Source organism: Heloderma suspectum, chromosome 4, assembly GCF_057233095.1.
Source record: "Heloderma suspectum isolate Gila_16-S chromosome 4, 16-S_ref, whole genome shotgun sequence".
Taxonomy (NCBI): domain Eukaryota; kingdom Metazoa; phylum Chordata; class Lepidosauria; order Squamata; family Helodermatidae; genus Heloderma; species Heloderma suspectum.
Genome location: NC_139461.1, coordinates 241033970 through 241046612, shown reverse-complemented (window position 1 = coordinate 241046612; position 12643 = coordinate 241033970). Strand labels below are relative to the sequence as shown.

Genomic DNA, 12643 nt, shown 5'->3' with positions numbered 1-12643 from the left:
TTCCCCTCAGATATTTCAGGTCAAATACTTGTGGTGTACTGGGACAAAAAAATAAGATGGGGTACTTTTTTAAGCTTTGTTTATTAAATACAAGTAAAATAAGCATGTTAAAGTAGATCTCACTAGGGCAGAGGTAGCAACTTGTAGCTCTCCAAATGTTTTGGCCTACAGCTCCCATCAACTCTAGCCAGCATAGCCAACGGTGAGGGTTCATGGGAGGGCCACAAGTTGCCCACCCCTGCTCTAGTGTATCAGAACATTTTCCGATGCAAATTTATTTTTTTACTGTGCAAATGACCTTATGCAACTTAACTTAATTTGCATTGGAAAATTTTCCAGAAAAGATTCCAATTCAAACTTTTCCAGAAAACCCACATCATTGCCTAGGAAGCACACACACACACACACACTGTGAAAAAGATCCTGTGAGAAAAAGGAAGGCAATGGCTTTTGTGTGTTGAACAATTCTCCTCTGGGATAAAGGTGATGTGACTGGCAGAGCTGCTGAGGTAGGAACAAATCCTACTTTAGGCAATGATCACCCCAATATTATAGATGGGTTTTACTCCCATATAATGACTTGAAGGAGGTGTAAACTAAAGACATATCTTGTGCTTCTTAGCTATCATTTCCTAAGTATTGGGTATAGGATGCTTGATAAACATGGCCCACCCAGCTAACTATACTGTCTCTAGAAAACATCACAGACAGTATACCTTTCAGCTAACCCTATCTCTCAACAGGGAAATAGTAAATGTTCTGAGTGGGCACCTACTTCTGTGAGTGTGTGTGTGTGTGTGTGTGTGAAGCTCTGAGGAAGTGTGTTTTGAGGCCAATTTCTCAAAACCCCCACAGTCCTTTAAACTGTGAAGGGGCAGTCTGTCCCACAGTTTATAGGATCCCTGGGGGACTGAGAGGGAATTGGGCAATATTGTTCTGCAAGGGTAGTTTTCTTTGCCTTCAGTAAAGACCCTCTACTACCCTGCCCCTCTCTTTTGGCTTCAAGCACATCCACAAGCTTCAACACCCATTTTACTATTCTGAGTCAGGTCCAAACCAAGTTGGTATAGTTATTGGAGAGTTGTTTATGTGGAACATAGGCCTAATCTGTGTAGGATTCCCTTTAAATCCCACACAAAACATGGTGGATGTGGTCTTCTAGATGCATTGGCCTATATAGTGTGGGTGTGGGAGAGGGATTGATTTAGGCATGGGGTGGCAGATAACTAACAGAGACCTGGTTTGCACAATGTGGTAGGCTGATCAGGGGTTGTTTAACACACAGTGAGAAGCAGTGCATGCGTGCGACATTTCGAATATGCAACCCCTACTCAGGGTTGTCATATCGTGTGAACAAAGCCACTGGAGGTTACTTGAGGGTCAAACAACCCTCACATAACCCTACAACAAACCAAGGGTTATGTGAGGGCTGTTTAACCCCCAAATAACCCTCGGTGGCTGGGTTCACACGACACGGCAACCCCCACTTGGGGCTGCATATTCAGAATGTTTCCTGATACATACCACACTTCATCGTGGGTTAAATAACCCATGGTAAGCCATCTGTGTTGTGCAAACTGGCCCAGGGATGTGTGTATTCAGGGCAACTCAGCAAATGGCAGTAGAGATCTGTTGGGAATGAAAGGCAATTGCTTTAGGAGCTTTGTAAATATGGACCATCACACACTTGAGTGCTTCTTTCTTTCCCTATTATTTCTGGCCTTTTCTGTTGACATTCCTGAAATTCTAGAAAACTGGGGGTGGGGGTGTTGAGGACCAGTTCACACATGACTTTTTCCAATGCAGAAATGCTTTTCATAAACATTTTTCTGATGTGAGAATGATACGACAATTCATTTTAGTGCCAGTACTTGGAATGGGAAGCCCTCCAAATAATACTTTTTTTCTGAGAGTGAGATGTGGAGAAATAAGTGTCCCCTTTTAGACGTGACAGCTTAAGAATAATTTCTGTGCAGTAGTTCCTGTTGTAGATGCTTTAGAGGAATCTTGGGAGATTTGTTAGGAGAGCCAGTGCTGAAGGTTGGCATTCTCAGCCAGCTGTTATGGCCCACAACCCAGTAACAAACCTCCTGACCATGATATTTCTCCTCAGCATTGCTTGTCTGCTCATTCATCCTCTCTCTTTCTTTGAGAGCAGGTGAGTGAACATGCAGAAACAGGAGCAAGGCAAACAACCCTCTGCTGCCACTGCTGTCCACTTGCTCACCAGCCTATTTCACTGGGCAATGGTGAGGATTGTGCTCAGAGAGGGGGCAAGCAGGCAAAGGTGATGCAGAGCATGTCTTGCCTGCAGAGGGTCCAAAACTTGGAACTTGGGCTGTGTGTTAGTTTCTCTCCTAAGTAGCAGTAGGATGTTGCGACTTCGTTGTGCTTGTGTCTAGGACTTGGGGAGGGAGGGAGGGTGTGTGTGTGTGAGAGAGAGAGAGAGAGAGAGAGAGAGAGAGAGAGCGCAGTGCTGGGGCGGGGGGAGAGAACAAACATATCTGTCTCTCTCTTTGGCTGATGTTCAGCAAAAACAACTTTGCTACTGAAGTTTGTGTCCCAGATTACTTGAGCCAGAACCACCCCTGCTTAATGTGTTCATAGTGTCTTCTACAGTTATTCTGTGAACACATCTTTACACATGTTTGCCTGCTCTTGAACTTCCTGGAATACACTGTGCCTCCTGAAAGTTCCCTGGCAGCCTGATCTTTGGGCACCTCTCACAGCTCTATGTGTGCGTGCGCGTGTGCGTGTGTGTGAGAGGGAGAGGGAGGGAGAGAGGGGGGTGGAGGAGAGGGAGCCTATGAATAAGAGTGTGTTGGGAGCCATGTGTGGACAGCAGTCTCCCCTTCAACCCTCCCCTTCTCTTTGGCTAGCTGCTGTAGTTCTGATCTCCTTATTTGGCTACACTGTTCCTAAAGAAGGGGTGGGGTGGGTGAAAGGGGAGGGAGAGGGAGAGCAAGAGAGAGACTGGGTGACATCACAGAGCTCGGAGAGCAGACGAGAAGTTACTTAAGGGAAGCACTTGAGCCAGCTCGTTGTCTGCAGTTTCTTTAAAAGGAGATGTCTGTCCTGGAGACCTTTGTTGTGCTCTGTCCAGGAAGCCTCTCACTGAAGGAGACACCTCTCTGTTCTCAGCTCCCCATGAGCAGCGATGGTGCTGCCGCTGAACATGTTATTGCAAAACACTCAGCTGCTCCGGGGGAGCAAAGGGGAGAGGGAGCTGAAGTGGCAGGCACTATTTCCAGGCCTACCTCTTTGCTGTGGATGGGAATCTGCACCCTAGTTACATCACTGCAGGATGTTTCTGGAGGGAATAGGGAAGACTTGGGCCAACCGGAAGAATACCTCTGATTCATGAGTCCCATAAGAAGAGTGGTCTGTTCATGTGTGTGTTCTCTTTCCGTCATGTCAAATCACTGACATTATATCCTAATTTAAAATCACCAAGAAAAATACCATTTTTAAACCACCAATTTAAGTCAAGGTTTAGTTTTGAAATCCACATGTTCCCACATGCTCACTGTGTGCTGTAATAATGAAAAAAATACTGATTTGCAACTAGAACGAAACTTTATATGACCTAGGAACATGATCCAAAATCCCAAATCGTGTAGCCTACATGCGCTGCAGAATTCTATCTGCTTAGAAGCAAGAAATGGATTTCTCTGGTTCTCTCTGAGACTGAGCAAGATTGCTTACTTGAAGACTCATTTATTTGGAAGTAAATCCGACTGAATAAAATGGGATTTACTTCTAAGTAAACTTGCATAGCATCAAGCAGTAAGTGTCTGGAACTTACCAGAAACAAAGGGTGGTAATTGGGCAAAATAGTGTTTCTCCATAAGATAGAAAATAAATGCCCCTGTTTGGCTGGTAGAGTTGTCAAAATTGATAATTTGAGAACTGAACGCATTTGGAAAACTTGTGTAAATAGAGGGAATAAAATAGGAATACAAGATCACCTGTCCTGGTGAAAAACAAAGATGGTAAATCCTAGTACCTGTGATGATTTTCTAGGCCCTCATCCAAAATAATAAATCCAGTACCTGACACTGTCCTTAATAATGCTTAACTTCAGAAGTCTGTGGGGTTTTTTTCTTTGTAGATCTTTTTTCTTTTGTTTTGCATAGAAAATTAACCTTTAATGCAAAAGTTTTAACTCAGTAGAAGCACTCACAGAAGGTGACCTCTCCCTCTCCCCCTTTGGGTTGGTGGACCCTCTGGAATGGACTCCGGTACGGAGGGTGGGGGCTGAGGGAGGAATTGCCCAAAATGGGACACAGACACGTTCTGGGAGCAAAGCCCTGGATTTGGGGCAATTCTGCCTTCCTGCCATTCAGGAGATTATCCCGACTCTCAGGGTTGTTATCCAAGCCATTGTGTTTGATGGAAGTTTATGATACAGTTTCAAGAGATTATAAGTGTATGCTTTAATATGTTTATATTAAATTCAGATTTAATTTGTAACCTGGTTATTTTTTAAACAGACATGTGAAAATAAAATACATGACTGAAATTTTAAAACAACAAAGTGTTAATTTTTTTACTGGGTGGGCAGGGTGGGAATAACTGACCTCAAAAACACACCCACAAAATCAACCTCAAAAACAACAGAATGATCTCAGTACGAATCCAAGGCAAACCATTCAACATCACAGCAATTCAAGTCTATGCCCCAACCACTGATGCCGAAGAAGCTGAGGTTGATCGGTTCTATGAAGACCTACAACACCTTCTAGAACTAACACCAAAAAAAGGTGGCCTTTTCATCATAGGGGATTGGAATGCTAAAGTAGGAAGTCAAGAAATCACCGGGATAACAGCAAGCATGGCCTTGGTGTACAAAATGAAGCAGGACAAAGGCGAATAGAGTTTTGCCAAGAGAACACGCTGATCATAGCAAACACTCTTTTCCAACAGCACAAGAGGCGACTCTACACGTGGACATCACCAGATGGTCAATATCGAAATCAGATTGATTATGTCCTTTGCAGCCAAAGATGGAGAAGCTCCATACAGTCAGTAAAAACAAGACCTGGAGCTGACTGTGGCTCAGATCATGAGCTGCTTCTTGCAAAATTTCGGCTTAAATTGAAGAATGTAGGGAAAACCACTAAACCATTCATGTATGACCTAAAACATATCCCTTATGAATATACAGTGGAGGTGACAAATAGATTTCAGGGATTACACCTGATAGACAGAGTGCCTGAGGAATTATGGACGGAGGTCCGTAACATTGTTCAGGAGGCAGCAACTCAATCCATCCCAAAGAAACAGAAATGCAAGAAAGCAAAGTGGCTGTCTGATGAGGCTTTACAAGTAGCTGAGGAAAGAAGGGAAGCGAAAAACAAAAAGGGGAAGATATATCCAACTGAATGCAGAGTTCCAGAGAATAGCAAGGAGAGACAAGAAGGCCTTCTTAAATGAACAATGCAAAGAAATCGAGGAAAACAATAGAATGGGAAAGACTAGAGATCTTTTCAAGAAAATCGGAGATCTCAAGGGAACGTTTTGTGGAAAGACGGGCATGATAAAGGACCAAGAAGGCAGGGACCTAACAGAAGCAGATGAAATTAAGAAGAGGTGGAAAGAATACACAGAAGAACTATCCAGGAAAGATCTGAATGTCCCTGATAGCCATGATAGTGCGGTCACTGAACTTGAGCCGGACATCCTTGAGAGTGAAGTCAAGTGGGCCTTAGGAAGCATTAGTAACAACAAAGCTAGCAGAGATGACAGTATTCCAGCTGAGCTATTTAAGATCCTAAAAGATGATACTGTTAAAGTGCTGCACTCAATATGCCAACAAATGTGGAACACTCAGCAATGGCCGCAAGACTGGAAAAGGTCAGTTTACATTCCAGTTCCAAAGAAGGGCAACGCCAAAGAGTGTTCAAACTACCGTACAATTGCGCTCATTTCACATGCCAGCAAGGTGATGCTCAAAATCCTACAAGCTAGGCTTCAGCAGTATGTGAATCGAGAACTACCGGAAGTACAAGCTGGGTTCTGAAGAGGCAGAGGAACTAGAGATCAAATCGCCAACATTCGCTGCATCATGGAGAAAGCAAGAGAATTCCAGAAAAATGTCTATTTCTGCTTCATTGACCACGCTTAAGCCTTTGATGGTGTGGATCACAACAAACTGTGGCAAATTCTTAAAGAGATGGGAGTACCAGACCACCTTACTTGTCTCCTGAGAAACCTGTACGAGGGTCAAGAAGCAACAGTAAGAACCACATATGGAACAACCGATTGGTTCAAAATTGGGAAAGGAGTACGACAAGGCTGCATATTGTCGCCCTGCTTATTTAACTTATAGGCAGAGTACATCATGAGAAACGCCGGGTTGGATGAATCACAGGTCGGAATTAAGATTGCTGGGAGAATTATCAACAACCTCAGATAGGCAGAAAGCGAAGAGGATCTAAAGAGCCTCTTGTTGAGGGTGAACGTGGAGAGTGCAAAAGCTGGTTTGAAACTCAACATTAAAAAAACTCAGATCATGGCATCTGGCCCCATCACTTCCTGGCATATAGAAGGGGAAGAAATGGAAGCAGTGACAGATTTTATTTTCTTGGGCTCCAAGATCACTGCAGATGGTGGCTGTAGCCATGAAATTAAAAGACGCTTGCTCTTTGGGAGGAAAGCTATGGCCAACCTAGACAGCATAGTAAGAAGCAGAGACATCACCTTGCCAACAAAGGTTTGTATAATCAAAGCTATGGTTTTCCCAGTAGCAACGTGTGGCTGCGAGAGCTGGACCATAAGGAAGGCTGAGCGCCGAAGAATTGATGCTTTCGAACTGTGGTGCTGGAGAAGACTCTTACGAGTCCCCTGGACTGCAAGGAGGTCAAATCAGTCAATCCTAAAGGAAATCAACCCTGACTGCTCATTGGAAGGACAGATACTGAAGCTGAAGCTCAAGTATTTTGGCCACCAAATGCGAAGAGAAAAGTCACTGGAAAAGTCACTGATGCTGGGAAAGATTGAAGGCAAAAGGAGAAGGGGATGGCAGAGGATGAGATGGCTAGATAGCATCACCGATGCAATGAATATGAACTTGAGCACACTCTGGGAGAATGCACAGGACAGGAAAGCCTGGTGTGCTATGGTCCTTGGGGTCACGAAGAGTCGGACACGACTTAACAACTGAACAACAACCTAGCACACTGAGACATGAGGCAGTTCACTGCATCACATTCTATTGGGAATAGCATAATAGCACCGGAGAATGGTGGCGAACCCCATAGTGCAGCCCCAGATGTTTTGAACTTCAGTTTCCATCAGCCCCAACCAGCATGGTCAATGGTCAGTAATGCTGAGAGTTGAAGTCCAAAACATCTGGAGGGCACCAGGTTGAGGAAGGTTGTCCTAGTGTCTCCATGAGGAATCTCTATATCAAGGGCAATGGCACTTTATCCTCCTATGTGGATAAATTGCAAGAATGAGTCCCTTATGTTGTGAGAAGCTTGCACATTGTGATGATATACCACAGGCAAAATACTAGTTCCAATGATTCACCTAAATGGCCTCTTAGAACCTAAAAGATATTGACCATGGTTTATGAAGCCATAAATGTGTGTTCAGGCCAAGTGCTCTTCCTCTTGCCCCTCCTCACAGATGTAATCCTGTTTTACTTTTCTTGTGTGTTTTTTTCCTGGTTGGTTAACCAACATTAAGTTCTCTGGTTCAGACATAATGGGGAACTCTAGCATAATACAAGCCAGGATCTTTGCACTGAAGCTGCCATGTGATGATGAGAGGGGCAGGGTGAGGGGCGGGGGAGTGCTTAGTCCCAGTGCTCATGTCTTGCTTTATAATCCATGGTTTATGAGCCTCAAACAATTGTCTGAGGGCAATTGTAACAGTACTACTCCATCTCTAAGTACTGGGTTCTTGTATTAAAGGTGAACCTGTGGAAAATATTTAGATGCCTGGGCATTAAAATTCATAGCAATAGATCAATTGTGTGTAACATGCCCTGCTGTTGAAACCAATTTAAAATCTTTAATGTGTTTGACAGTTTCTCACCATAATACTTAAGTGACGTGAACTACCTTAAGTTGAATCTAGTGATGGTTTTGCACTAGTAGAAAGAATTTCTGTTCGTATAATGCAGGGCTCCTGGTTTTTCACCAATTTCCCCCTGCCTACTGCTGCCCTCTGCATCCTGTCCTGCACTGTTCTGGAAGATCTCCCAACCCATAGGAACAGTGTTTTGGGACCCACAAGGGGCTGCAGTGGATGGGGAGTATATTGATGAAAACCAGGTAACCCTCCTTGCGCAAGCAGAAGTGCTATCTGCTAGCACAGAACCTCCATTGGACGCAACTCATTATTCATGAGTGTGATTGGAATTGGTAAGGTTTTTTTATGGAATATCTGTACTACAAAAGCAGTGATGTGGGTTTTCCAGAAAGACTTTAGAACTGGGAAAAATACCCCAAATAGATTGAGATCTGTGATAGAATGTTTATTTGATCTGTATTTAGTAAACAACAAATTGTGTCATGTAAATGTAACATGTTGTATAAATATCTCAAAATGTTTCTAATAGCCAAAAGTAGTTGAACTGAAATATTTCATTACAACATTCTGAAATAGGTAGGCTTGTATGTACCTTTTCTGGCAGCTTCTTATGAGATTGCTTAACAGAACAGCACCCTCATAGGTTCAATATCTGGAGTAAGGAAGATCTTGCATCCAAATAACTAGGGATTTCCCTGTTTGGACATTAGCTTCTGTGTGCATTGAGGGGAACAGGGGAGGAGTAGAGAAGTAGCATATGAAGCTTGAGGATCACGAGAAGTTTACCCTGAGTCGAGGTAGTGAGGCAGGGAATAATTTCTTAACAGATGTGAAAGTTTAGTGGCTTTATTGAGAGAAATTGGGAGCTGTGCTAAGTGGGGAAATAACTCTCCTTGATTATTGGAAATTTTACCCTTCCCAGACTATCCAGTTTCTAAGCATTAATCAAGCTGTATGAGCATTTGTCTTTTCTCCACAACTATAGAAGCTTGAAAATTACTTAGGGAAAAACAACAACCCTCAGAGCTTATATTCTCATGGTTCCTTAGTAATTTCTAGATTTTCTGTTGGAGGCCTATTTCATGCTGCTTGGTGTACTTGCAGCCTTGCATAGGTTTCTGAATCTCTGATACTAAGATAGGCAGTTTAATGCCCTCTGCTGCTCATATAACTTTTGGAGGATACAGTTTTCAAATGCTACTTCTTAATATATGTAAGAATATATCATTGTGTTTTTTTAGTCAAATGTTAAAGGGTTGGATGGGTTGCAAAGGCATCACAATATGACTGTAATCATGCTAGCCTTGAATGGGACAGATGGCTTAAGCTGAATCAAACTTGTGTTCTGTAGCTAGGAGATCATCAGCTTTAAAACACACACAGATATAAAATATCTATATTAAAAAGAATTGCTATGTGACAAATGCTAATAATCCTTTCCTTGTCCATACTGATTTCCAGCCATTAAATGCCAATCTATTTAACATACATTGCTGTATGTTAAAAATGCTTCTGAAAGATGCTCCAAGTTTGAGTCCTCAGCAAAAAAAAAAGTTCCAGTTCTGGATATAACCTTTTGACACATCATTCAAACCTTATATAACCTTTTGACAATCATTCTATCTGAACCTGATTGGCTGTGCTGTCTAGGGCTGATGAGAAATTTAGGCCAAAACATCTGGAGGGCCACACGTTGCCCAGCCCTGGCATATATAGGGGAATATAGTAGTTTCTTAACTATAGTTAGTCTATGAAATCGTGTCTACAGGAGAAGCTTCTGTACATGTGATGCATTTTTGTTAAAAGTACATGGGTATGATAGATACTGGACTCTAGGAGGCCTTTTCTTCATCTGCTGCCCAGCCTTTTTGTCCTTTGATATTGCATGCAGGCTGCTTTTCAGTTCTGCCTCCTTCATGGCTCTCCATAATTAGGCCCTCTTTAAATGATTTTTCATGGGTGTTTGACTTAAAGAGTAAGATAGTGTAGTCCAGAGTTATAGGAGTCATGATGCTGTCAATGGCAGCTTGCCTAATCCATCATCTTTACTTGCCCTTTAGGTTGACGAGTTGCCATTTGGGGCTCAGGGTCAGAGCCCAGAGCAGCCATCACAATAGCGTCCAACAGCTGGAACGCCAGCGGCAGCCCCGGGGAGGGGCGAGAAGATGGACAGGAGGGGATGGACAAGAGTCTGGACAATGATGCCGAAGGAGTGTGGAGTCCAGACATTGAACAGAGTTTCCAAGAGGCGCTGGCGATATACCCGCCCTGTGGCCGACGGAAGATTATCCTCTCGGACGAGGGCAAAATGTATGGTGAGTGAGACCAGGTCATGTGGCTTAAACCAGGTTCCAGACAAGACCCAAGGATAATGCATTAAGTATTCAAATAGCACATAGGTTGGAATATTCTGTTTATGATTTACATACACCGACCTATATCCCATCTTCCCTCCAAGGAGATCAAGGTAATATGCAAGGTTCTCCCCCACCCCCTTTTTTTTAATCCCTACAACAACCCTGTGAGAGGTAAGTTAGGCTGAGAGAGAAAAATTGCCCCAAGGTCACCCAGTGGGGATTTGAACCTGGGTCTCCTCAGTCCTAGACCAATACTCTAGCCACTGCACCACACTGTTTAGCACCTATTAAGGTGTAGCGGGAGGGCAAGGAAGGTGTTTTGACCTGTCTAGGTCTGGAACAGTTATGCAATGTGCATTGGTGTAGTTGATAACCATGTGATGCAGCAAATGATATATGGATCTGGATATTTATTTGTACAAATGGAAGAACAAAGTACAGAATCCTTGTTTTGTAGTTAATCTTGCTGGGTGGCCATGGGCAAGTCTTAGCAGCATGATCTCTTTTGCAAAATTATTGTGAGGATAAATATATGGTGATGTCCTTCCCATATCTGAGGATTTGATCCAGTGTGTCGTCGTCTTCGTCTTCCTTCACTGTTGAATTGCTCTGTTACAATAGCTATTCAATTTCCATGTTTGTATGTTTGAATATACTAAATCCCTCCAACTGTTGGCTAGAGAGATCCAGGTGGAGGAGTAGGAATTCGCTTCTCATAAACATTCTGAAGTTTAAAATATGTACCTCTGACACACAGACCTCGGAGGCTAAAAGCAAATTTTGCTCCTGGCACCTCAGCCTGTTGTTTTCCAGTCTGCATTACTGGCTTGGCTCTTGTATTTTATCTTCCTGATCAGGGGGGTGGTAGTGAAGGAGATGGACTATGTGAAGGCTACACTGAGGGAAAACACAGTGTTTATGGGGGTGGCCGTCTTGAAGCAAATAAAGAACTCTAGGGTAATGTTGAACTCTTCTTCCCTAGATTGGTGATTCATATTTCCTTTGCGCTTCCCTCAGTCTATATATCCCTCCCACTCCCTTATGCCTCACCTCTCCCTTCCCTCCCACTCTTCTCTCTGCCTGGCTTGACAGACTGGTTTGGTAAGTTCATTCCTGTCAAAGAGAGATTGATTTTTGTCTGCTTGAGGATCCCACATGCCTGCCTTTGGGCGTGAAAGGTGGTGTATTTGGCCTCTCATGCAGGTTACAAACAAAACACTTCATTCTCTTTTCAAAGTTTGTTCATTATCACCTTCCTTGTATTTGGATTTTATGTAATGCCACAACATGGCATTAAATAAAACCTGCTTCTCGCTATGGAGCTATGACATGTGAAAGGCTAAGACTGCAATCCTATATCCACTTACCTGGGAGTAAGCCCCATTGAACTTAATGGAACTGACCTCTGAGAAGACATGTGTAAGATTGCGCTATAAATCTGTTTACAGTGCAGTAGCCTCTCCCATCTTTGAATCATCTTATTTGTGTATTAAATGTACCCTAATTAAGTCAGTGACATCACAAATTACACATTTTGCCTTACCCTCTAGATCAGGATATTCTCATAGATAACTGAATAAGACTCCTTTTTACTGATTCACTAAAATCCCTCTTTTCTATCTTTGTGTTTTTGAACGTGCTCTGTTGTAGGTTTTAATTGTCACAGTTTTATGCCAAGCCTTGGGATAACAAGCAACTTTTCTGTGGCACTTGGTTCCAATAATATGCCAGTGGACATCTTGAACTTCCCCAAACACCATCCGAACCCTGCTTATGTAAGTGCTGCACTTGTGTAAACATATTACATACTAGCCACAAACTCAGATGGGATCGCAGCTTCAACTCCTCGAACAAGGTCTCGTATGGACAGGAATTTGCTCAGATCAGCCACTGGCATATTGTTGGAACCAACACTCAGTGTATATTGGTTCACCTCCAGCATTGGGAGAGGAGGAGAGGAGGCAATGTTCTATCAGTTGCTGTTGTGAAATGGTGGCATTGGGAGTATTTCTAATGTGAAAGATAACCAAAATATCCCATAACATCATGCAACAGAGATCATGAAAGGAATGAGATATAGAACCTGGACTGTCTTGGATACTTTTCTTCAAGGTGAGAAGGTGATGAAGAAGGGGCAGTTTTAGCTTGCAACTTTTATTGACATTGAGATAGTTACTTTCCAAAGTTGTCAACCCATCACATCTAATGTGCCTTCAGAAAGCTTTAAAAAGTGTGTGTGTGGGGGG

At 43.0% G+C, this 12643-nt stretch overlaps 1 protein-coding gene across 9 annotated transcripts in view; it reads left to right on the top strand.

Moving 5' to 3' along the window:
• The window catches only part of TEAD3 (TEA domain transcription factor 3), a 108491-nt gene that overhangs the window by 56013 nt on the left and 39835 nt on the right, over nucleotides 1-12643 (top strand). For all 9 annotated transcript variants that reach the window (XM_084852913.1, XM_084852909.1, XM_084852911.1 and 6 more), the window contains exon 2: nucleotides 10101-10355. In XM_084852913.1, the coding sequence (XP_084709039.1) occupies nucleotides 10220-10355 (136 nt within the window). In that variant the 5' untranslated portion in view covers nucleotides 10101-10219. The remainder of the gene's footprint in view (nucleotides 1-10100; nucleotides 10356-12643) is intronic.